The following is a 25,774-nucleotide window of genomic DNA, read 5'->3' on the forward strand; positions in this document are numbered from 1 at the left end:
TGGGGAGCATTGAGGAGTATTGAGGCCAGGGATGAAATCTGGGGAGCATTGAGGAGTATTGAGGCCAGGGATGAAATCTGGGGAGCATTGAGGAGTATTGAGGCCAGGGATGAAATCTGGGGAGCATTGAGGAGTATTGAGGCCGGGGATGAAATCTGGGGAGCATTGAGGAGTATTGAGGCCAGGGATGAAATCTGGGGAGCATTGAGGAGTATTGAGGCCAGGGATGAAATCTGGGGAGTATGGAGGCCAGGGATGAAGTTTGTAGAAGGAACTTCTTGATGGAATTACTCATTATGGATGGGCTTTTCTCAGAGGGAACCAAAAGTCCTTTTCCCATATCTAGCAGCCTCTGCTGCTCCATGGCATCCCCCTGATTTCCTCAGTGATGGGATTTCTTCTGTACCCTTTGGCCTTTCACCAGCTGAAAAACCCGAGTATGTCCAGAGACAGGAACATCCACAGCTCCCAAATCCATTGGACAACCCATGGGTGAAAGCCAGATCATTGCCTGGCTGAAGATGAGATGGGAAGGGCTGAGCAAACAGTAATGGTGAGAATTTCTTTTGAGCTTTGAAGCTGGATGGTTTAGTCTTGGGCTGCTAACCACTAACAGATGGTGAGAAAGGCTGCTGGAGCTCTCCTCTGCTTTGGAGTTTAGTTCATCCAGCTTTGCAAAGAAAAGCAAACGAGCAGCCCTCAGAACCAGCACTTTTCTGGGAAGCTGGACTCAACCAACTTCCATCTCATCATTCCCCCCTTGACTGGGCTGCAAATGAAAGTTTATCTTGGACTTTTTCTCTGTAAATTCTTAGATTGCTGAAAAGAAAGGAAAATACGTGTAGTTCCAGAAACTTCATGTTCCTTCTGGCTTATAGGTAATATATATATATATAATAAAAGTAATATATATATACAATATAAGTAATATATATGTGTGTAAAAGCAGTAGCTTTCAGCCTGTGTTGACTCAGCATCCATCACTGGTTTGTACAGAGATGTGATGCCAACACTGCAGCATTCCCAGACCTTCCTGCACATTTTCCCATTTCTGTGGGATGTGAAGCTGAGCTGAAGAGCTTTTCAGGGTATTGTTTTTTGGTGGGGTTTTTTTTTTTTTTTTTAATTTATTTTTCCCTTGGAGAAGCTGCAGCTGCTATTTTGTTAAGTTTTGGTGTTTCTCTGCTCACTGAGCATGCCAGGCTGATGACCAAGATGAAGAAATTTGTGTTGTGGTAATTAGGAATTTGGGAAATACTGAAAAAAGTCAACTCTGAAAATGGGCTGCACTGCACTTTTAGAGCCAGTGTGTTCTGAAGTGGAGACTCTTACCACAGACTTCTGGTATTCCCAAAGCTGGGCCTGGGCCTGATAAATAGGTGTTCAGCAGATGCTTGCAGCCCTACAAGGATATCTAATCTGAGCTGGCTTCCGTAGGAGTGATGGGGTGTGGGGGGAATAGAGGCTGCTTATTAAAGGCCAACAGCAGCAAATACCAAACGTTTTTGTATGCAACCCCTGGCTGGAGTCCAGCTGGTAACATTCCCATGGCAAGTGGTGTGGAGATGATGGGAAGCATCAGGAGGGAAAGGAAGCAGCTCTAAAGCAGCCACGTCAGTAGGAAAGCCAATTAATGACTCTTTTCCAAACTATCAGTTATACCTCTTGCAGAAAATAAGCCAGGTGATTAAGACACCCTTTAATTACAGGTCTTGTCTGTAAATATCTGTTAATTTGTAACTGGCAGATGATCTGCTCAGTTGTGCCTGAGAATAAGCGTCTCCTCTGTTCTTTGCCACTGCTGTTGTGACAAGGACAAAAGGCCATTGTTGGGGCTCTTACAGAGGCAGTTACTTTCTCCTCCAAACAATTTTAAGTGCATATTTCCATGGTTTGGGGCCTGCTGTAAGTGGCTGCTTCCATGGGAGGAGGCGTTGCTGGCCAGGGGAGCTGTGAGCAGCAGGGTGGGTTCTGCGCGCTGGGACCTTGCCCGGGTGCCACTTCTTCACAGGAGGACCCTCTGCTGCCGCACGAACTTCTCATCCCAGGGCTTGTTCCTGATCACTGCATGACTGAAATTCGTGGGGCAGAGGAAGGGTTTGAGCGACCCAGCCATCCAAAATGTAAAATCCTGACTTTGTTTGGGTTAGTTTTTCAGGAATTTAAATCACAGAGATGATCTCCAACTGCATCTGGCCATCCTACCACGTTGCACATCTTCAGGAATATTGTTGGTCTGCAGGCTGTGCCTAGGCAGCAAGACAGAGAGCAGCCTGCCTTGGAACTGCAGGGCTTTCTTTGGATGTGTGGGATGTGTCCCTGTGTCCTGCTTGTGGCACTTTGTCCCTCGTGGTGGAATTCATAGCTCCCTGGGGAAAGGAGCTGGAAAGGGGCCAGTCTGTGCACTGGGCCTTCAGTAAACAACTTTAACCTCATCTGATTTCCCTGTAGTCCACAAGGCATTTCCCAGGTCAGGGAGGGGTGGTGGCCCTGCCATGCCGGGTGCTGTCACTGTCACAAGATGTGTGAGTGCTTCAAACCTGCCTGGCAGTAAGGAAAGCCCCTGTTCCACTACTATTTTCCTTCAGAAACGGTGTTTCCTCTTGGAATGGACCCTTGGAAGGGGCACTCACGTGTTTCTGGGACAATGCCTGGCGCTGGGAGCGGTGCTGTGGGGACAGGAGCTGTTCCCTGGGAAGGGCACCTCCCATCCCTGCTCTTTGCTTTGTCACCTGCGGGTCCTCTCCCTCTCTGACCTGCCTGTTCTCCAGCTGAGAACCCATTCAGTGCTGGAAGTGCTTCTTGTGCAGGATTTGGGCTCAGGCTGCTCAGGGAAAGAGCTGCAGCTGGTTGAGTCAGTGCCTGGATTTTCCTAATCAAATGGGAGCTGGGATGAATTTGCCTGGAGAGTTCTGGGCTTTGCTGAAAATGACACTCCAGCTTTACATGCAATGAATTCAAAACCGTGTTAAACTTTCAAGTGCTCGTGCTGGCTGAACTTTTCCTATTTTAAATGTGCATGAAGCTGCTTCAAAGCAAGAGCTTTGCTGCTGCGGGGAGGAGCACTTGGACATGGGATCGGCATGAATTCACCAGTCCCTGGCAGACTTTGTGTGACCTGTCCCTGGAAGGTGGCTTCCCAGGGAGAGATCCCCCAGTCAATGGATGGAATAACCTCGTACTTCCAGATGGAGCTGAGGAGGGCTTGCTTCCTTGGGAGCACTCTTTGGCATAGCCATGGCTGGAGCGGAGTGTTCCCATTCAGTCCCAGAAGGTTTTGATTCTGCCAGGGGAGCTGAGCCTGAGATGAAGGAGGTGGGATCATTTAGCAGAGGTGAGGCTGCTTCTCAGCCCAGGGCTTCAGTTGTTTAATTCATGGTAACAGATTGAGTTGTATTAAAACAAGGTTTAGAAAAAGTTAAGCTTTAGCTTTGTGATTCCACCCCCATTCCATGAATACTGTACATGGTGTTACTCAGAGTTTACCTTTTTTGGGCAGGTTGATAGAGGTAGAAGATTTTAATTTACTTTTGTAATCCATGTGTTTGCACTCCTGGGAAAGAACCAAAGCATGCAGATGTCATTATTCCTGTAAATGCAAAGGACTTTATCCTAAATCTTCTCACTCTTTCATAGTATGTGGCAGCAGAGCTATTTGCACGATGCTGCAGGAAATACTTGGCATTCTTGTAAGCTCCAGGGAGAGCAAGACTGGGATGATAACATCCGCTGGTGCTGCTTTTGAATGAGGTCTTGCATAAAGACTCTCTAAAACACCCCTCTCTTAGATTTAGAGGGTTTTTAACGCCAGGAATGTGTTTCAAGCTGCTGCCTTTCCTGTGCTTGTGCAGCTTTGCTGGTGTGTCTGCAGCTGACTCTTCCAGCCCTTTTCCAGAGCTGACATCTGAGCTGTATTTATTGTACCAGCTTCTCTGCACTGCATGTGTTACAGGAGATTTTCCTCCTTTAAAATGTAACAAACCTTCTTGTGATTTGACAGAAAAGATTATTTCTCTAGCTTTACAGGCACAGCTAATAGTGCACTCCCAAGCTCTGCTGACAATAAGAACAAATTGTGTTGTTTTAAAATGTAAATGTATATTTTGCTGTGCTTCTTACTTCTCTTACCTGCTGGAATGGTTTTAGCATTAGCATTTTTTAATACACATCCAGAAACAGGCAAAGCTGCTTTTATTATTGCTCATGGTCATGAATTATGTTAATGTAAACACTGCAGTGAAAGGGAAATGAGAAATAAAGACTTGAGAAGCAAGAATTGGCACCTGATGGTTTGGGTTTTTTTTTTTTTTCCTGCTTATCAGCATTCACATTTGCCTTGTTTGTGGGGACTCTGGGCTGGCTGGAAATGAGATTTTTCATTAAGCCAGAGGGTGTTGTTCCACTTGTCCGCTTGTCCCAAAGTGCACCCAGGTTCTGGGTTTCATAGTGATGGTGTCTTGGCAAAAAGGAAACCCAGTTGTCCATTAGCCAATTCTCAGAGTAATCTCCTTTGCAACCAGCTTTTCAGGTAGGACCTTCCAGGTTTTTCCGGGCACTGAGCAAAGGCAGCGCAGTCAGCACCTGTGCAGGGACCTCCCCTGTCTGTCCTGGGGAGCTCTGAGTGATGGATGCAGTGCTTTCTTATCCTCCGTGTCCTGTGTCATTTTCCAGTGATTGTGAGCAAGAGCAGAACCCAAGTGGGTTCAGACAGGGGCAGATGCCATCAATAAACCAGGGAGCCTTGCTCAACCCCCTGGAGCTGCAGGGTCACTGAGGCTGTGCACTAGCCCCCAGCTCACCTGCAGGGCCATTTGCCTGGGGTTTTCAGCCAAACCCGGAGTTGCTGCTGTTCTGTCAGGTCAAACAGAAGCTGTTTCACCCAAAACTCCTGTGAGGAGTCCCACAAGCTGCTGTGAATGAAGGTTCTTGCTCCTGGCTGCAGAAGTGCCCATCCCACCACCCTTCAGCAGAGGTTCTCTCTCTTAGGGCCATTCCCTGTGGGGTTTCTGTGATTTTAGAGTGTTTGAGTCTTGAAAATCTGGGCTAGTGTCAATATCCTTCCTGTATCTGCAGAATTAAAATTGCAAGTGCTCTCTGGGCTTCTCTCTGCAGCTGCTGAGTGCAGGGTGAGGATGGGGATGCTCCTCAGCTCTTACCTGATCAAGGAGTGCAGGTCTGGAGGTGCTGAATCCCTGAGCAGATGCAGATTAGCTAGAAAACTGGGGTGTATGATGAAAAAGGCTGCACAAGAACGGGCTTAAATTCCCCTGCTAAATGAACATTTCCATTTTAATAGCTTAGAGGAGAAATAAGCGGGCAGGGGAAATGTGTGCTTGTCATTCTTACGAAGGAGCTGGCTTCCAAACTGTTAATTTTTGAACAACTGTTGAATGACAGGAGTGCTTCCACTCTTTCCATGCAAATGCCCATAATAAAACCCTTTTTAGCTTCCCACACTTCAGAGCTGCTCCCTGGAAATCTTCCTTCAGTGGCTTGCACTGCTTGAGTCCTGCCTAAGGCACCCCTGAATCCCTCTGGGTGGATTTGTCTGAAGATCAGACCTAGGTTAGGGAAAAAACCCCAAACTGTCATTTCTAGAGCTGTAGTAACCTCATTTGTGATTGCAGGGACATGAACTTGGTCACATTTCCTGCTTTTAATATCTCCTGCAAACCTCTCCATAAATTCTGTCTAAACAGGGTCTGCTTTAAATCCACCTCTGGCTTAAAAATGAAATGTGCATTTGCTGTCTTTATTATCTGTGAACTCTGCCACTCTGCACTGATAAATTCATTTCTTCATGGTTTCATGTAGCCCTGTAGCCTTAAATATATTTTTAGCCTAGCAAATATTCCGAGATGAGCAGTGGAAAGAAAAGAATCTCTTGTTTGAAGTGTGTTTTACTGCACTCTGTTTCTGGCTCCTAGAGGTACTTAACTTGGTAATTCCCCATACCAAACCCTGGTGTATTAAAATCGTGCCCAAGTGTAAAAGTGTGTGTGTATAGCTCATGATTTAAAAATAAAAATGGATCTGCACCCCAAAACATTCTGTCTGCAGTGATCCAGGGGACAAGTGTTTCATGTCACCTTGGGTAGCAAAGGAGTTCAGGCATAAAGCCAAAAGCTCTTAATCAAACTGATGTCACACCTTGTATCAACACCTCAAGGCTCAGGAGATCTCTAGGATGAGGGAGGGATTTTAAACAAATACCTTTAGTTCCCTGCAGCACCCCTCTTTTGGTCTGTGCATAGCCAGAGCCATGAATGGGGTGAAGTGAGCTGTGTCAACAAAGGATTGCTGAGGTGTTGAGGGTGACTTTTGAAGGAAATGTCTGCTCTGTTTTGCAGAGGTGAATCTGGAGCTGGGAAGACTGAGAACACCAAGAAAGTTATTCAGTACCTTGCTCATGTTGCTTCCTCCCATAAAGGAAGAAAGGACCATAATATTCCTGTAAGTTGGGGTATTTTCTCATTTCTTCATTGCTCTTTTTGCAAATTGCCATCTTTGCATTTGAAAAAATGACTTTTTAAAATTAAACTGGAATATAATCTGTGCAATTTTGTCTCAACCATTATTTTCTCTTTAGCAGTGGCTGAAACGAGCAGTTACATCAAAATTTCTAGTCCATGTCAGCTGCCTAATTTCTGTTGTGAAATTAAAGGCTTTATACAAATAAAAGCAAAGCCTTCTGATGCAATAAACCCCATTTTTCAAAAAGATTCTTTAAAGCCAGGCAATTGTAACTGAATTTAGTTCCCACTGGATGCACTTTTCGGTACTACATTTGTGAATAAGCTTTCTGTGCTTTCAAAAATTAACTTGTACATGGGAAAAATCATCCAGCTTAAAAACTGCTGTAGACTTGCTGTATCTAGAAGCCAGCATGTAATTAAAAGCTCAGATTTTATTACACTATAAACAAGTGAGTGTATACTTTTATATAAGAGAATATTGGTTTTTTTGGTAGCTTGAAGCCAACTCTGATTTATATAGAACTTTCTTCAGATTTCCTGCCAGGCTTCAACGTTTGCACTGAATTTTTAGTGATTCTTTGCTTTTAAAAACCAGGAATGGGTTTGAATGTTCGTTGTGAGGAGCACTTGGATATGTTTGCAGTGAAGTTTTAATTGAGCTTTGCTCCAGACAGTGCCTTGCTGTAATCACAAATGGTTTTCCAGTAGTAATCCTGCTGTCTGTGGTGGCTGGAACCTTCAAACTGCATCATCTTATGGAATTCTAGAATTAGAGGCTTACAGAATTCTAGCAAGGACCTCCAAGATCAAGGCCAGCCTTTGCCAACCCCCCACTCCCACTGAACCCTCCCCTGAAGTGCCACTGGCACTCATTGTCCGAGCCCTCCAGGGATGTGGTGGCAGCCTGTTCCAGTGTTTTCCCTCTGTGGCAGTGAGGAAATCTCTCCTGATTGCCAGCCCCAGCCCAGCCTGGGGCCGTTCCCCTGCAGCAGCTCCAGCTTTGTCAGCCCAGTGCAGGCTCTTCATGCTGGGACAGTGCTGGCTGTGCCGAGGCTCAGGCTCCTGCAGGAACGCCAGCTGACTTTGGACCAGCCTGGGAAGGAAGGAAAAGTGAGGATTGAAGTGGGACAGAAGGGAAGGTTGCAGGCAGAGTTGGAGAAATCCACTGAAGTGTGTGGGGAAACTTGGCTCTGCTTTAATCAAGAGGAAATAATGTGAGCCTGTGCATTGGTACTCGTTCCAGCTGGTGCTGGTTTTTCCCACAGAAAAGATGAAGATCAGTCTTTGTAAGTGTTTGCTGAGCAGGCTGAGAGTGCTGCAGGCCTCAGGAGGAGGTTTCTGTCCACTTTCTGACACTGGAGTGTCAGGGCAGTGTTTGTGGCTCTGCCACTTGTGTTGGCAGGTTGTGACTCGGGTGACACTGTCTGGGACATCATCCAGCACAAGTGATTTCCTCTGGGGGCTTGGAGTTAAGCATGTTCTTGGCTTTACCACTGTGCAGCCTTGGACAAACCCAGTGTTTTTTCAATTTCTACAGAAGCAAAATTGCTAACGGGTTTTTGGAGAGAAGGGAATTGTGCAGGGCTTGCACCCACTATTTCTAAATGTACTGTTGACAACTTGGAATGCCTCAGGCTGAAAGACACTTCTGGAAGCCTCTTGTCCAGACACCTTTCAAAATGTGCCTCCCTTCAAAGTGAGATTGCATTGCCCAATCCCCACAAAAGCTGAGTTTTGAAAATCTTGAGGGATGGAGATGATGCAACTTCTCAGGCAGCCTGTGAAGGCACAGCAAAGAAAGGGGAAGGCTGGGATGTGAACAAAAAGAGCAGGGAGTGTCCTGAATAAAAGTCCTGGATCATGCCCTTCATTCAGTGCAGCACCACAGTGGGCACTGGATTTGCCATGTGCCCATGAAAAATGCAGACTGTTTGTCACCAAACGAATTTTGGAAATTAAATGAGTCTCCCTTGTTGTGCAACAATTAGTTTTTGTTTCTATATTGGGAACAAAGAATGTCTAGCCCTCACAGGTGCCACTGGAAGGGTAGGAAGGGTCAGAATGGGGGTTATAGAAGCAGCCCTAATTTACCCTGTTTGCATATTCATTAGACAGCTGTAGAGGGCTGGTGGTGATCCACAGTCTGTGCAACCTGTGCATTACCCTGTGCACAAGAAGATGCTAAATAGGCTTGTTAAATTAATCCATGGCTTGCAGTCTGTGTGTACCCATCCTGCTACAGATAATTATCAAGGACATGTTTATTTCTGAGCCTCTTTGAATGCCTCATTGATGATTTTTTTAAACAAAGCAATTTGTATGCTAAGCCTAGGGTTAGCTTTGATTTGCCTGACCTAGTGCTGTAAAATCAGAGCAAAGCAGAGGAGCCCCAGTGTGACACCTCAGAGCACTCTGGTGCCACAGGGGCTCAGCAGGTGCCTCCTCCAGCTGGGACAGAGGGGAAATGTTCAGCCTCTGTGAGGAGCTCTGCCCATGCCCTGCACAGCCTGGCGTGCTTGGCATCCTGCTGCTTTTCTGTCCCAGAGCCCCTCTTTCCTTGGAGCTGACAAAGCCCTGCTCAGCCCTTAGCACGTGGTCCTTGGCAGTGGAGTCAGCATCACAGGGGCTGCAGCTTCAGCCTGGACAGTCAGGATTGCTGGGGTCTGAGTGCGGCAATCCCTGCCCCCAGAGCCGCATTTCCTGGCTGATCCCCACGTGCTGTCTTGGCACAAAGTTTGGGGAGGAGGAGTGGTGGCAGGAATGTAGCAGAGGAACGGCAGTGATGGTGGGGTTTGGCAGAGCCAGGGGAGGCTGCAGCAGTCCCTACAAGGGGCAGTGGAGGCTGGGCTGTCCGGGGCACTGAGGGCAGGGCTGGGAGCAGGAGCTCCTCTCAGGCTGGAGGTGGGGTGAAAGCAAGCCCTGCATGGTGTCCAGTCTCCATCAGGTGAAACCTTTAGATCAAGTCACAGAATCCCAGAATGGGTTGGGTTGGAGGGGATGCTAAAGGTGATCCAGTTCTCCCCTGCCATGGCAGGGACACCTCCCACTGCCCCAGGCTGCTCCAGCCTGCCCTTGGGCACTGCCAGGGATCCAGGGGCAGCCCCAGCTGCTCTGGGCACCTGTGCCAGGGCCTCACACCCTCCCAGGGAACAATTCCTGCCCAAAATCCCATCCATCCCTGCCCTTCTTCAGCTTCAGGCCATTCCCTGTGTCCTGCCCCTCCAGCCCTTGTCCCCAGTCCCCCTCCAGCTCTCCTGGAGCCCCTTCAGGCTCTGGAAGGGGCTTTAAGCTCTCCCCAAAGTGTTCTCACCCCAAACTGCCTCTATTTTCACTAAACCCAGCTTTCGTGTTGGGGCTATTTTAGACTTTAGAACTCATCACTGCTACTTTCAGGTTAATGATTGCTTTCAGTGGCTGCATTCGCCTTGGTAGCTGAAATGCTAAGTTGCTTAATTTGTTTTATTAATTTCTAAGGAAACAGAATTAGTTTTTGTAGGACAGGATCTCGGGTAGGCTCGCTCAGGCTGAAGCTCCCCTGGGTTTCCCATGTGGGCTTTAACTGCCCTCATTTAAAGAGAGAGGAGTTAAATCTGTGCCTGATGGTGCTCAGTTCTGTTTCTAGTAGGACAAGAATGGACACCCAAGAGTGCAATTCATCTTTTCCAAATACAAACAAATGAGACTCCTCTGAATTCCGGGGTGCTCCTGTCCTGCCCGTGATTCCAGGAGGGGTGGTTCTTTCCCTGGCAAGAGGAGTGCAGCTTTGAAAATTCACATTACTTACCTGAGCCAGCCAAACCTCTGCCAGGTGCCTTACAGAGCTCTGTCCAAATCTGCCATTCTGCACTAATGAAATAAGAGTCACAGGAAGAGGGAGTTCATTTGGCTTGCTATAAAAATCTCTGGTTGTGTGTGTTTCTCCACAATATTTTGCCTCAGGCTCTCAGATATGAAGCTTAAGATTATTAAACTCACAGACTGAGCCAAGGAAGAGAGAATGGAATTGAAACTTTCTGCCGAAGCTGTGCAGATTTGAGTTTTGAAGGGTTTTTATTTTACTTTATTACCTTCCCGTTCCCTTTGTCCTTCTTGCTGGCAAAATGTCCAGTGCAAGGCCGTGCTGCTGCTCGTGGTGGTGCTTGAAAGAAAGAAAGAAGCAGAGGTCTTGTCTCGAATGTGGCTTTGCATTTCTGAAGTATCTGTAGCAGAGTGCAAAACCAGCCCCCCTGAGTCCTTGGTGTCGCTCCCCTGGAGCTGTTCCAGCCCTCTGTGAGTGGTGAAGGACAGAGATCACCTCCTCCATCCCAAGCACCCCACAGTGCCCAGGGCTGGGCACACAGGGACTCGGTGCGGGGGTTAATTTTGGAGGCAGTGCCCAAATAATGCAGCTCCTGCCCTTCCCTCGCTGCTCAAGGGCCATCTGTCATCCTGGGTTCAATTAGTCCTTGCATAAACACAGGGTGCAGCCCGTGTTTGGCACATGCCAATAACTTCTGTTCTGAAATGAATCTGGGCAGTTTCTGTGAAGCTTTCTGTGGAGTGAGTGTGTGGTTAGACGTGCTGACAGTGCTAATGTGGGATGTGACATGCAGCTGGAATGCCTGCTTGCTAACTTATCATTTGTTTGTTTGCAATGAACAGCCCGAATCACCCAAACCCGTGAAACACCAGGCAAGTGGTTTTCTTTAATGCTTTTCAAGTTATGTAGGAGAACTGATGTATGTTCTTCAATTTGTGCTGATAATGTGGGAAACCTTGAAGGAACACACAGCTAACAGAGAATTTTGGAAGTATTTAACTGGCTTTGAGAGAGGGAAGAGTGAGCAGCTCATGACTTTCTCAGCATTGCAAAGCATTTTAACCACTTTTGAGCCCTGAAATGAAAGGTTTGCCCTCTCTCCAGCCACCCTCCTCCAAAATACTTTGTGTATATTGGGTAGTGTGCTGCTGAGAGAGTGCAGAACACTTTTTAAATATTAAGCAAAGCACTAAGTAAAATATTTGATTAATGGAAGCTACAAAATTCTTTTGATTAAGTGTTTTGTCTGAATACTTTTATAGCTTTGCAAATCACCAATGAAGACTTTGATCTCGAGTGTGAAAGGCCTGGCATAACCAAAAGCCTTCTGAAATCAAGAATTCCCCCAGACTTTCTAGGACAGGTGGTGTGAGCAGAGAGGGAGCTGCTGCCTGAGGTGGTGTTTGCTGCTGGGAGCTGCAGCTGCCCTGGGTGCTCAGGCTGCCTGAGCTGCTGGGCAGATCACAGTGCCCATCGCACTGCTGGTCCCCCAGCCCTGCTCTGCCTGTGCCCCTTGCTGGCTGAGAGAAGGAGCTGCAGTGCTCCAGGTGGAGCTCACCTGAAGGAGGCTGAGGTGGAAGCTGAGGGCAGGGCTGGGGGAAGGGACAAACACTTGCTGCCACGAGATAAGTGCCCCACTCTAACCGGGCTGGTAAGCGATGCCTTCGTGCAGGGCACGAGCTTTTCAGCAAAGCAAGAGCTCTGCCCCAGCTCCCCAGCTGAGACCAGCCACGGGCACTGAGGCAGCCCCCGGGTCAGTCCAGCCGGGTGAGCTCCCCCTTGCACTTCTCTGGGGCTGACGAGTGCAGAGTAACTGCAGTGCAAAGGAAATGGTACAGGAGCCTCCAGGTGTGATCTGTTGGGAGCAAAACGCAATCCCTGGAGAGCTGGGGTGCCTCTGGGAGCGTGTGCCACGCGTTAGACCTCTGCAGCCCAGCTGCGTGTCTGAGCCCCTGCTCTCGTTTTCAGAAGCTGCAGACACTCCTGGTGTTCAACTCAGCCCTCCCTCCTTGCACACATCAGTCAGTTCTAAGGGTTTTTACTAAAATATTTGTCAGGTCCAAAAATAGATGGAGCGGTGTTTGGTTTAACCCTCCCTTTGCTGTGAGCTGCCGTGCCCAGGTTGACGTAAATCATTTGTTGGCGAACATTTTAACCGTGGCCCTGGAAAATGCTAATCCCAAGCAGTTGACACTGCACGAGGCATGGAATCATTAACATGTGTGTTTCAATGTCATGTGGAACTCCAGAGCGGATCCCTGTTGTATGTGAGTAGCATGGAGCCTCCCCTGCCTGCCCCAGCCCCACACTGGGCTGCTGGTTGTTCTGAAGCTGACAGCAGCCTGGTCTTGTCTTCGTGGTGCCTGCATGAACTGTTGCATGAGCTCACTTCTCCCACAATTGCCACACTGCTTTTTCCAAGTTCTGGGGAGAAGCCTGTGCAGGAGCTGTGCCCAGAGGCCAAGCTCTGCAGTTCAGTGTCTCTGCACAGCACTGAGCTCTTCACAAAGAGTGTTGCTTTTGGCTGAAAGCAGCCCCTGGAGAGAGGAAAACTCCCAAATCAGAAGCCTTCGTCCGCAGTGAGGGCTGCGCTTTCCTTGGTGACAGCTGGGAGGGGTCTGTGTGTGCAGCACCGAGCCCTGCTCGCTCCGGTGTTTTCACCCACAGCTGGGCATCCAGCTGCTCCCTTCAGCCGCTCAGGGCACAGCAGCTGCTGAGCCCTTCCTGCCTCCAGCCCGGGACGGGGGTAACCGTGCTCATCCGCGTTCTCCGTGCTTTGTTCAGGTGTGTTCCAGCACTGCTGGGACACAGCCCTGCCACGGAGCCCTCGCTGAGCAGGCAGGCATTTCCTTCCCAGAGCAGCGCAGAGCTGGACGTGCCAGCCGTGCCACGCTCCCTGCCCTGGCTGGGCAGGCTGGGGTTTTCCCAGGAGCAGTGATGGGGGAATGCTTCCCTGGGCTTGGTGTGCCCACAGGAGCGGGCTGGGGAGTGGGAGCATTCCCAGGGTCTGAGGCTTTTACCTGGGAAGTTTGGAGAGTATCAGCTGCACACAGCACTGAGTGCCTGTAACAGGCATCCAGTTTCCCTCCAGTTGCAGGTTTTTGTCAGTTTAGAAGTGCCTTTAAGCTGTCAGCCCTGCCATGGCACTGCTGGGTCTGCTCTGGACCAAGACTCACATTTATTCCTTCTCTATTTATTCCTTCTTGACTTAGCCCAGAATTTAGGGAATGTGTAGTCCCAAAGGGAGCACATTTGGAAGTCACCAACTTCTGAGCAGATAACTTGAGGTCCCATAAAAGAAGGAGCAGCCATTTATTTCCAGGAGAGCTTGAAATGTATTTCAATATACAAATAAAACTCTTTTAGGTGTTAAGTAGTGAATTTTAAAAATTCCTGTCTAAGAATTGACCCCGTGTGGAAGCCTTAAGAGACTTAATGCTTCCTGTTCTTTGATGCTTGGTCTGGGGCCTTTATTCAGCAAGACTATAAATAATTGGAAAAAGCAGGTTCATGAACACAAACATCAGATTGGAGACTACATTCCAGACAGCTTCACTTAATTTTTTCCCCTCAAACCATCCTTCAGAGCAAGAAGACAATATATTTTCCTGTGTACATTTGTGCCTCCTGGGCTCTTGGAAGCAGCACAGACTTTTTTTGTTACCAGACCTCCTCATGGACCAAACTTGTAAAAGCTGTTGTGCAATTTCCTTGAGATAAGTACTTCAAACTCTGAACTCATTGGCCAGAGCTGACAGAAACATTTAACAAATGCATTAAGCACCCTGAGCAGTGCTGGCTGGGTTGAGCAATTTGAAAGCAGTGTTTGTAGCTGGTGTTGCTCAGTTGTGCTGTGCTGGTGTGGCCAGGTCACAGGTGATGCAATGAGCTCAGTTTCAGGCTGGCTGACTGAAGGGGAGTTTCACTCACCTGAAAGTAAGTTTGAAAATAGATATTTCTGAGTTTGAAAATAGATGTTCTGAGATAGCTGTATTGTCAGCACAAAGTTTAAATCTAAAACCTTAAATCAGTTCAATTGGTTTCTTCCCTTATGCTCTCAAAGGTCTGTGCCTGATTTCATTAGCCCTAAATGTGATTTTTTTTCCCCATATTCAGTGATTTTCAACATCCATCGAGTCCTGTCTGGTCCCTGCTCTGTTTGTGTGTGTCTCTGTGTGTGTTTTGATAAACAAACCCTGCCCAGAAAAACACCACCCAAAATCCAGCCACATTCACCCCTGGATGGAGGAAACTGCAGGTTTGGGAGTGAGGGAAGGACAAGAATCCCCTTCTGGAGGTGGTGGCACTGCCACGGCCAGGGGGAGAGGCAGAATGCCTGACCCTGCACGGTGCTGTGTGATAAATCTGCTTGTTTTTCTGTCTGTGTGGTTTGCAGGGGGAGCTGGAGAGGCAGCTTCTTCAGGCCAACCCCATCCTGGAGTCCTTCGGGAACGCAAAGACGGTGAAGAACGACAACTCCTCCCGCTTTGTGAGTGCCCTGGCGCTGCAGAGCCTGCAGAGCCCAGAAATCTGCACCCAGCAGCCTGCACACTGCTGCAGAAAGCGCCCTTGCTAGGTGTTTCTGATTGCCAATAGGAGATTCTCTGTTCTCTTCCTCCAAGAATCCAGGTTCCCTTACAATGCCTTCTGCATTTCTGGGCTCACTGGAGGCACCCCCTCACTAGCTCTTGGCAAAACAGGATTTTATTCCAGCTCCATCCCTGAGCAGTTCATAATCTAGCAGACACAGCTGTGCTGGGGAGCTGAGCTGAGGCTCTGCTGCCTTCTGCCAGGTGGGAAGGACTGGCAATTCCTGCAGCCTTCTTGGGCATAGCTGGGACTTTATCCAGTGGTTGCATTGGAGAGAACATCCTGGATTTCTGCAAAAACACACAGCTTGCATATAAACCCCCATGTAAATGTACTGATGTGCTGCAGGGAAGTCAAAGAGCCACTGTGTGGCTTAGCCCAGGTGTCAGGCACTGCTGTAGCTGCTCCATGTTTTTGTTGGGTCCCTGCCTGCTGTTCACAGTGTTTTGGTGGCTGATAACCACTTCTGATGGCTTCCATTGTTTTAAAAATTGTAGTGGATCTCAGGGTGAATAAATAGCTTTTTACCACTTCTTAGAACTTCCTTTCCTTTGAAGGGGAAAAAAAAAAAGCCATCTCTTATTTCAGGGGAAAGATGTTTTTAATACAACTTCAAAAGTGTACAGGAGGTATTAAATCTTTTTGCTTGCGAGAACAGCACTAAAATTTACTGAACAAATGAAAGATTTCTTGTCTGTCTTTGACATTTCAACAGTTGCTTGGATTTATAATGCATGAACTCAACTCCATGATAAGAACTCCGGAGAGCTGTATGACTAAATCCATCAGCCCTTTCAGCTGAGAAGGGAGAGCAGAGTTTTGTGGAAATTCAGCTTTTTAAATTTTACAGCCCTGTTATTCATAATGTTTCCTGATGCTCTAGAAGCTGGGTACAGGATTTATGACATCAACAGGTTTCACTGCACAATGGCTCTACTTTGTTACCTGTCTTGGATCCATCAGAGGCTGTACTAATGTAATGAGAATACTTCTTTCCCTAAAAGATGTCAGCATCTGGTTTGTGTTATTTTGAGCTCTACATTGCCATCATGAACATAATCACTCTGATGGCTCCAGCTCTGTTTTCATAAAGCAGCAAGTATAATTCATTCCAGATGGTCTCATCTCATGCAGAAAAAAATCATCTTTAACAGCCATTTTAAAACCTGACTTTAAAAATCCCTGTCCTCCCACGAAGTGAGAGGTGGTGGTGTTCAGCCATGCAGGTTTGACAGCCTTGCCCTGCTCCTGATAACCCAGGGAAGACTCAAAGAGCCCAGTGGCCAATGGATTTTATTTTTCCCCCTTTTTTCTTCTACCAAAGGCAGTTCTCTGGTGTTCCAGGGGATAAATCTCTGGTTTGTATTGGACAGGAGAGCGGGCTTGCTGGATTTATGTGGCAGCACTGAATGCTTCCCTCTGATATGGCTTTCCCAAAGCCCTGGGCTCAGTGCTGTGGTGGTGTCAACAGAATTCAGCCCTTAGCTGGGCTGGAGAGAGGCCATGGAGGCCTTTTGGAAAAGGAAGGAGAAATCTTTTGGGCCAGGCAGCAGGTGGGAGTCAGGAGCTGAAGCCCCTTCAGGCACCAGAAAATGCTACAGGAATGTGCACACCTGGAATGTCAGCACTGCTTCCCACCTCAGCCAGTGTTTGCCCAGGGAAAATTGAGCATCACGTTAGAGGAGTTCGGGTTCCAAATAAATCTGCACTGGGAATTCCCCAGCCTTTGGAGTGTGTTTGTGTGCTCCATTGGAATGATGGCTGAGCCCTTGGAAGGGGAAAGGTTTCCTCTGAGCTTGGGAAATCCTTGATCCATGAATGCATTTGGATTGTGTTTGGTGTGGACAGTATTGTCTTAATTAAAGCAAAAAAAAAAGTAATTGTGAAAACCTCTTCTTTTCTTTGCAGGGCAAATTCATCAGGATTAACTTCGATGTCACTGGTTACATTGTTGGGGCCAACATTGAGACCTGTATCCTTTTCCTGCCACATCCTTGCAAAATGCAGCTTCCCTGCTGTGTTTTGCTTTTAACCCTAGAATTCACTGGAATGCAGTGAAAGGTTGCCACACTTGGACATTCCTTTGCCAGCATCCATCTCTCCCTTCCTTTCAAAATAACTGCTCAAATATCACAGATTCAGCAGCTTCCATTTGCTCAGAAATCCTAAACTCCCAAATTCCACTCTCTGAAAGCTGCAGGGTTTTCAGACTGGCCTTAAACCCAGGGTGTGTTAGAAAGGGAAACCATGTAAAATGTGCTCGCTCTGGGAACATTTCTGAAAATCCCCCAGCGCCTTCCTGAGGAGGAGCTGAGCCTCTGTGTCGTGCCAGGAGCAGCCCCTGCCTGGAGAGGGATGCTCCTGATCCAGGACAGAGCTCAGCTCTTCTGGGTGCCATGAAGGTTCAGTAGCACAAGGCCTTCTATTATACTTCATTAATTATAATTAATACCAAAGCGAATTCAGTTTTAGCCCTAAGAGTTGTTCTAATTCATGAGTGTAAAACCAAGTAAAAATACTGGCACTGAAAGCCCTTCCCTGAAGTTGTTTTCTCTGTGCTAAAAATGTATTGTGTAATTTTGAGTTTTCTGGGAGAGCAGCAGTGGAGTGGTCATAAAAGGATGAAGTTGGGAGTCTTGGTAAACAGCATTAAGTGAACATTGATCATAAACAATGCTGTAGTTAAGTTTCCATTTGGTTCCTGTGTTTTGAAACTGCTTGATTTGAACATTAAATGTTTGGAATTGTCAGAAAATGTGATTTCCCTATAAGGCTGGGAAAGATCTACAGTTGTTCAAAATATGCTACAATGATAAGTGTTTTTTTTTCATTCACTATAGCACAGGAATGAAGGCAGCCTTAGGAAAGTCCAGATGAATTGTTTTGCCCAGAGCTGTGTGAAAACAGGAGGATTTAACTCTTGGAGAATTTCTTCATCACAGGAACTCATCCTTGCCACTGTCATTTCAAATCCCTGTCCTGCATTTGCTTTACCATATGGGATATCAAGAAGTAATAAAATTAAATAAGATTACAGCTCATGGCAGCTAATCAGGCACTACCTGCTGCAGAAATTGAATTTGGGAGCTGTTTAAAGGCAGTGTGGATTGTTATGGAAAAATGCAATGCTTGCAAGGAATGACAAGCACACTTTGGATAACAAAGGACTTCTGAGTTCAGCAGCTGCTGCTTTTTTGGGATTAAGAGTTCAGCTCTGACCTCAGTAGAAGTGATGGAGAAGGATGGGAGCTCCCCCTCACCAGAAGTGCAGCTGATCCATGGCAGACAGTGGTGGCTGCAGGGAATGCAGGGAAAACAGCCTGGCATGGGAGTGTAGGAATGTCAAGAGTTAGCTGTGATGAACACTGCGTTTCTACCAGTCTCAGCTGGAAATCCCTTACTTAGTCACTAAAAGTTCACGTTGGACCGAGTCCAGTCACAGAATCCCAGGCTGGTTTGGGGTGGAAGGGACCTCAGTGCCACCCCTGCCATGGCAGGGACACCTCCCACTGCCCCAGTGCTCCAAACCCTGTCCAGCCTGGCCTTGGGCACTGCCAGGGATCCAGGGCAGCCACAGCTGCCCTGGGCATTGCTCCTAAAAGTCTCTCTGCTCTCAGACTGATTGCACAGCCTGCTTTGGAGCTCTGTGTGTGTTTTGAAGCAAGGATTGCAGGTGACCCTTGACTCCAGGTGATCCCAGACTTGCTGGAGAAGTCTCGAGCCGTCCGTCAGGCCAAGGACGAGCGCACGTTCCACATCTTCTACCAGCTCCTGGCTGGAGCAGGAGAGCACCTCAAGTGTAAGCTGGGAATGTGCATTTGAAACCTCTTGGGTGCTGCAGCTGTTGTGTCAGGGGTGCAGGGTGGGTTTGAGTTGTTCTCTGGTCGTGGATGACGAGTTTTAACAGGAGAGGCCGGGTAGCTTTGCCCTGAAATCACTGCTGTGTTTTATCAGATGTGCTGGGCAGCCACTCTGACATTCCAAGCCCATGTCTCCTCCCTGCCAAAGCCCAGTTTGGGCAGGCTCTGGCTGGGAATCCCTGCTTTGGAGCTGCAGAGTTCCCATCTGAAAACAGGCAGCCCCATCTCCTCCAGCCTACAGAGAAATTTAACCCCAACCTAGTGAAACCCTGGGGCTTTCTTCAAGCCATTGCAGTGCTGGGGTGCTTATCTCAGCTCTGTTTGGGGTTTTTTTTTTTTTCCTCCTTGGGAATTCGTGGTGGGTTGTGATAAGTGAAGCTCATAAAGATACAGACTTCAGAGAATTGGTCCACTCCCCCTGTAGGAGATAAGCTGGTGCTCAGCATCCTTGATGGGATCATCAATCCCCACCTCCATTTCTGCCTGGGTCTGCTTCCTTTCACTAGAGATTTCCTTTTAGGATATTCCAGATGAGGATTTGAGATGGTGCTGGACCTGGGTAATGTTCTGTGGGCTGGTTGAATGCATTGAAGAGCTCATGGAGGTTGCTGCAGGGAGAGAGTCTGAGTTTGGCTTCAGCTTGGGAGGTGCACTTGTATTTTTAGGGTTTCAGAAGCTGCTGTCCTGGCTTGTAGCCATTTCTGAGGAACTGATTTCCTAAAGCAGAGCTGGGGAATTGAGTGAGAACAGAGCACGGGTGGGTGTGAACAGCATTTCTGAGCTTATTTTTCTGTCTCTTCCCCTTGCCCCCAACACAGCTGACCTGCTGCTCGAAGGATTTAACAATTACAGATTTTTATCTAATGGCTACATCCCCATTCCTGGGCAACAAGACAAGGACAACTTCCAGGAGACAATGGAAGCCATGCATATCATGGGCTTTTCACACGATGAGATCTTGTGTAAGTTATCTGGAATTTTCAGAGTGTCCTTTTCCCTCTTACACACACACACACTCTCCTAGTTGAATGTCACCAAATTTAATGCTGCTTCAGTGTCTTTGACAGCCTGAAGAAAATGTTTGCTTAACTCCAACTGGAGTTGAATTCAAGCCATTTGCCCAAAAAGCACAGTACAAACTGTATTTCCTCCCTGAACTTCTCCTTGGAATCTGGAAGGAAAGTGACACAAGAAACAGGAGAAAAATTAGTTCAGCTGAGCCCTGTGCCATGAAACTGATGCACATGTCTCTGTTATCACAGCAATGCTGAAAGTGGTGTCCTCAGTGCTGCAGTTTGGAAACATTTCCTTTAAGAAGGAGAGGAACACAGATCAGGCCTCCATGCCAGAGAACACTGGTGAGTTCCCATGTCTGGAGCGTGTCCTTGGCCTTGTGCTGCGTTCCTGCCCTTGGTCCCGTGCACATCTCGCCGAGCTCAGAGCAGTGCTGAGCATCCTTGGGAGTGCTCTGGGCCAAAATGAGGCCAGGCCCGGGCTGATGGCACCAACAGGCAATTCCTGAGCCTCTCCCCTTCCATCTCCTGCTGCAGACAAATGCAGGTGTCCATCAGGGGAATTTATGCTGTTTGCATTGCTGCTAAGCTTTGAACAAGTATTTTGGTTGTAATCTTGTTTATTGCTCTCTCCAAAGACTTAAGCCCTAGGAAGAAGTTCATGCTTAAATCAGTTTGTTTTCTTTGGTTGCTGAGAGCAGTTTTGTTGCCAATGATAAGAGCCCTGGAGCCAAGCACAACTTCCATGGTGCAGTGGCTGAAGACAGGAATGCTGCATTTAGAGCAGGCTGATTTCTGGAGTGTCCTGGCAGTGGGGCTGACACTGAATTTATCAGTGCCTGCAATGCAATCAGCATTTTGAAGGATATATCTCTTCCCCTCTTCCCCCACCCAAAAAGAAAAAAAAAAAAAAAAAAAAGAAAGAAAAAAGCTGCTGAGAGGCACATTTGAGGTTGTTATTGAAGGATGCAGTGCCAGCCTTTGGAATGTTCTCCTGAAAGACAGTTGGAGAGCTGGCCTCAGTGGAAGGGCAGTGGAGCCACCATTCCCAGCAGCTGCTGCACATGGACAGCTCAGGTTCTTGTCTGGTCTCATTCTGCAGCTGTCCCAAATTCCTGAGCACCTGGGTCACCTGCAGTGCCCAAAATTGTCCTTTCTGAGGGCAGTGGCTGCTGCCCAGCTGGGGGTTAAAGGTCAGCACTTACTGACCTGGCTTTTGGCCCTTTCTGTGTTGCACTGAGATGGGTGAAGGGTTAACTTGTTTTGGCTTTTCCTGCTGGTTTAGAGAACCCACCTGGCTCATTGTCCATGTGGAAAGATAGAGATGCTTCTTGGCTGTCTTGACTTCAGTTGCAGTACCATTGGTTTTTAGACATCAGTTCTGAATTACAACACTGGCTGTAAATGTATTGATACTCTTGGATATTTGTAGTGCTGGTTACAAAATTCTGACTTCTAAAGCCAAAAGGATGAAACGCTCAGATCACAATTAGAGCATATTTTTGTCCTCTTGTATTTAAGAATTTGGTATACGTTAATTTCTGAGGAAATTGAGTGTAACTGATGTCTCTTGTCTTGTCACATCTCATCCCCTGCATCCTCTGGGGAAATCAGTCCTGACAGGGACTCCCCTTGTTCAGAGGCTGAGCTGGGTGTGAGCAGGCCAGGTGCTGGCTCTGGGCATGGGAAGGAGCTTGTGTGGCCACTGGAGATGGGAACCCATTCAAAGAACACGGGAAGCAAATTCTCCCTTAGAGATGGGAAATGTAGATAAACAAATCCTGGGTTCAAGTGCAGATACCAGAGCAGCCACAGAGCCTTTGTGCCTTAGGAGGATGCAGGAGCTGTACTTGGAGAATCATTTCATGCTCACCAGATTGGGAAGGGCCCTTTCAGCTGAGAGGGCAGAAGTTCAAAGCAATCTCATAAAGTTCATGTTCACCTCTGATAGGAGCTCCTCGCTGTCTTGGCTTCATAATTAATTCAGAATTTTCTCTCCAAACCCCGGCAGTAATCAAACACGGGTCAGGACAGGCAGGGTTTTCTCCAGTCACACCTTTGAGATGGTCCTTTCTCATTACAAACAAGCCAGGAGGTGCTGCTGCCTGTGGCAGGGGGTGGAACTGGGTGCTATTTAAGGGCCCTTCCTCCACAAACCATCCTGTGATCCTCAGACGAAGGATGCTTATTTCAAAGTGCAGGATGAATCCAGCTGAGGTGGGGTGACCCAGTCCTGCCCTTAGATGTGACAGTTTGCACTTGGAAGTGGGATCATTTTCCTCCGGGCAGCTCAGAAGTGCTGGCTGCAGCCTCCTGCAGTGGCTCGGCAGATGTGATGGTTGGGATCACACCTGCTGTGCTTTATTGGTATTATTCTCACCTGAAGCACAGTTTGTTACTGACTGGAAAGGCTGGGACAATAATTTCCGTGTCCTTGGTTTATGCAAGGAGCTGAGTGTGGTGTTTGGGGTACTCTGGGACCCTCCTTCCTTGCACTGCAATATCCTTTACAGTATCCCATGGCAACTTAATATTTTCAAGTTCTTCTTTTATTTGTTTGTTTGTTTTAAAGATCCTGAGAGCACTTCCTACTTGGCCCCTGAGTTTGTGAGTTTTATCTGATGTGCTGGTGCATATTTGTATACCCAGAGCCCAGAAATGCTCCAGTGAAGGAGTGCTCAGTTTGTGACACTCCCCTGATTTCACTGGTTGTGTGTCAGGTCATGAACCCTTCGAGTGAACATATGGCCAGACAGAGAATCTCAACATTAAAGAGCAATAATAGTTTTTTTAATAGTAAAGAAAGAAGTAATGCAGCAGAAACTCTCATGTATTGGTATGAACATCTGTTTTTCAATGGTGATTTGAAAAAAACAGCTTTTTATTTTCATTTTGACAGTAAAAGGAACTATCAGATGATAAAGATAAGGGGCCAAGTACTTACTGGGTGGTGTGGAGAGCTTCCTGCTAAAGGGCAACACTTCCCTGCACCTAAAAATACCTTCAGTGTCACTGTCATTTTTAGAAGTGTGGAATCACAACCACCCAAGCTCCTGGGCCTCGGTTCAGGGGAAGGGACTGATGCAGCAGGAGTGGGTAATGCACTATTTCAATGGTGAAATAACATCAGGGGGGTTCTGCAGTGATGCCTGTGGTGGTGTTCTGTGTAAAATACTTGGAACCCCAGACTGGTTTGGGTTAAAGATGATCCCATTCCAACCCCCTGCCGTGGCAGGGACACCTCCCACTGTGCCAGGCTGCTCCAAGCCCTGTGCAGCCTGGGCTGGGCACTGCCGGGGCTGGGGAGTGCTCAGCTCCCTGGGCAAGGTGGCACATCCCTGCTTTGTGCTGGCATCCCTGCTTTGTGCTGCCCTGAGCCAGGTTTCAGGCACCTTTGGGAGGATGGATTTGGTGTGTGATGTCCCCATACTGCCCCTTTTTCCTGGGGATGAGAAAAGGGACGTGTTCCCTTTTAAAGCAGCTAAATGAGCACTTGTACCTGAGCTGTTAATGAGCTGCCACCTGCTGAATTCCAGCTCCCCGGGGACATCCAGCTGTGTCCCTCTGGAGAGCTCTGCCAGCCCTGGGGACACAGCCCCCAGGCTGGGCACTGTCCCGGGCACTGGTGCAGCTCTTGCGATGCCAGCTGCTGGTGAGGAGCTGCTCCCAGGTGTCGGGGCAGGGTCTCAGTGCTCCCTCCCTGTGTCCCTGTGTTCCTGTGTCCCTGTGTCCCGTGTCCCTGTGTCCTCGCAGTCGCACAGAAGCTCTGCCACCTGCTGGGAATGAACGTCATGGAGTTCACCCGCGCCATCCTCACCCCCCGCATCAAAGTGGGCAGGGACTACGTGCAGAAAGCCCAGACCAAAGAGCAGGTGAGCTTTAAAAGGTGCTTTAAAGACCGAGGGAAGCTGCCTCATCCTCATTAGCTCCTAACAAAGAAAATTGGCTTTGAGTCTTTGCTGCTCTGTTAAAGCTTTACTGTCTTTGTGAAATGTTCTTATATGGTAAAAATCATTTGTAGAATAGAAGAAACCTCTCCCTTTCCTTGACTTTCTCCTGGTTTCATCCTTTCATGTTGTGACATTATCAAATACTTGGAGACCTTTTGTTTTTGTGGAACAGTTTAGAAAGAAATTTTTCTTAACATTGATCGAACTCCAAAGTGTTCCTACTGCTTGTTTTCATTCCTCACTGGTATTAACTCCATCCAGCTTCTTCCTTTACTGAGTTATTTGTGATAACATCCATGTCTGTGTCCTTTTGATGGCTTTTCCAGGGTAAATAAATGTTCCTGTTTGGGTTTTCAGGCGGACTTTGCAGTGGAGGCTTTGGCAAAGGCCACCTACGAGCGCCTCTTCCGCTGGCTCGTGCACCGCATCAACAAAGCCTTGGACAGGACCAAACGCCAGGGAGCCTCTTTCATTGGCATCCTGGATATTGCTGGCTTTGAAATCTTCGAGGTACCTGGAAATACCCCTGCTCAGGTTTTCCTTTTCCCTGTTTCTGTGGGCTCAGGACAAGCTGCAGAGGCACTGAAAGCAGCATGGTCCCAGGTTGCACGAGGGGTTGGTTTGGGGTGTACAAAGGCTTTGACAGCCCAAAATGACAGTGCCAAAAAGTCATAATTTAATATTTAATCCTTCTTTTATGCGTGACAGTTGCTCCTACTATAATTTATGTAATGGAGATTTGTAGGATTGCTTTCCAGTTTTCTTTACGTTATATTTGAGCTTCACAAAGTTTTGGAGAATTTCCTTATAAAGTCAAATTTTTTGACTCCCAGATGTGTGGTGTCTTGTCACTGACTCATTCTTGAACACTGATGTTATTCTCGTAGCTGAACTCCTTTGAGCAGCTCTGCATTAACTACACCAACGAGAAGCTGCAGCAGTTATTCAACCACACCATGTTTATCCTGGAGCAAGAGGAATATCAGCGAGAGGGGATCGAGTGGAACTTCATTGATTTTGGCCTGGATCTGCAGCCTTGCATTGACTTAATTGAAAGACCTGTAAGTCTGTACATGAATAATGCTCTGAGGAGGAGAGCTTGGAGTGCTGACTGTGGCGTTTGCTGCCTGCAAATGAGAATTTCTTGTGGAGCTGTCATTAAAAGAGAATTTACTGGAATGCTGAAGTTCAAATCTAAAATACCGTGTATTGTTAATAAAAGGATTTATCCAGAGGGGATTTTGCCCTTGTGTCAGTGTAAAACACTGAGCTCAAGATATGAAGCTGCTATTTTTATACCTTTTTCCCTGGTACTAATGCAGTCATTAATCCTGTCAGTGTCATTAAACTGTGCCATTGTGGTGTAGGAGCTTTGGGACTCGGGTGGAAAGTTTTTCCAAGACTTGTGGTAGACTTCCTTCATTGGAAGGAAGCAAAATAGCAAAATTCCTGAAACTTCGTGTAGATTAGAGTTTCCCCTCGGAAAATTGCCTTGCAAATAGGAAACCAGGATCTTAAAAGTGGTTTTAGTCACTGTGGTTTTTAACATCCTCCTCTGGCTGCTCGATTTATGGGAGCTGAAGAGCAGGAGGAGCAGATGGGGAGAGCAGAGACTCCTGAAAGTTTGTCCTTTCCATCTCAGAACCTTTTAAATGGAACCTGGGCCACTGCAGGTACTCCTCCCTACCTGTCTGTGTGTATGCTGGGGTGCAGTGAGCTCCCAGTGCTGCTGTGCATCCTGACCAGCAGAAAAGCTGCATTCCCGTTTTCCTGTGGGAGAACGGAAATCTTGTTTCAGTTATCAAAGGTCTGCACTTTGTGTGTGGAACTGAGAAAGTTCTGCCTCCTTGGAAGGTCAAATCTCCTCCAGAAGGCCTCAGGGGACAAGTGTGGCTGGCCTCAGTGTGCACATGTTTAGCTGAATGTCCTAAAACACCTCAAGTTATTTACTAATTTAAAAGCAAACCTCAGTACCCTCTCAGTTGTTCTGTAAGTGTGGTGCCAGGTACACTGAAACATCTCTCACCAAATGGGTGAACTTTGCATTCCCTCAGAACCTTTTAAGTATAAACCCTTACAAAGCAAG

General features: G+C 47.5%; 1 protein-coding gene across 5 annotated transcripts in view; it reads left to right on the plus strand.

The window, feature by feature from the left end:
* The window catches only part of MYH10 (myosin heavy chain 10), an 84,657-nt gene that overhangs the window by 32,645 nt on the left and 26,238 nt on the right, over nucleotides 1-25,774 (plus strand). For 3 of the 5 annotated variants that reach the window (XM_068209273.1, XM_068209276.1, XM_068209275.1), the window contains exons 5-14: nucleotides 6,351-6,453; nucleotides 11,118-11,147; nucleotides 14,672-14,764; nucleotides 16,774-16,837; nucleotides 18,566-18,664; nucleotides 19,544-19,687; nucleotides 19,988-20,083; nucleotides 23,492-23,610; nucleotides 24,046-24,198; nucleotides 24,576-24,749. In XM_068209273.1, the coding sequence (XP_068065374.1) occupies nucleotides 6,351-6,453; nucleotides 11,118-11,147; nucleotides 14,672-14,764; nucleotides 16,774-16,837; nucleotides 18,566-18,664; nucleotides 19,544-19,687; nucleotides 19,988-20,083; nucleotides 23,492-23,610; nucleotides 24,046-24,198; nucleotides 24,576-24,749 (1,075 nt within the window). The remainder of the gene's footprint in view (nucleotides 1-6,350; nucleotides 6,454-11,117; nucleotides 11,148-14,671; nucleotides 14,765-16,773; nucleotides 16,838-18,565; nucleotides 18,665-19,543; nucleotides 19,688-19,987; nucleotides 20,084-23,491; nucleotides 23,611-24,045; nucleotides 24,199-24,575; nucleotides 24,750-25,774) is intronic. The other 2 variants (XM_068209274.1, XM_068209277.1) reach the window with 1 other exon arrangement.

Source organism: Anomalospiza imberbis, chromosome 19, assembly GCF_031753505.1.
Source record: "Anomalospiza imberbis isolate Cuckoo-Finch-1a 21T00152 chromosome 19, ASM3175350v1, whole genome shotgun sequence".
Taxonomy (NCBI): Eukaryota; Metazoa; Chordata; class Aves; order Passeriformes; family Viduidae; genus Anomalospiza; species Anomalospiza imberbis.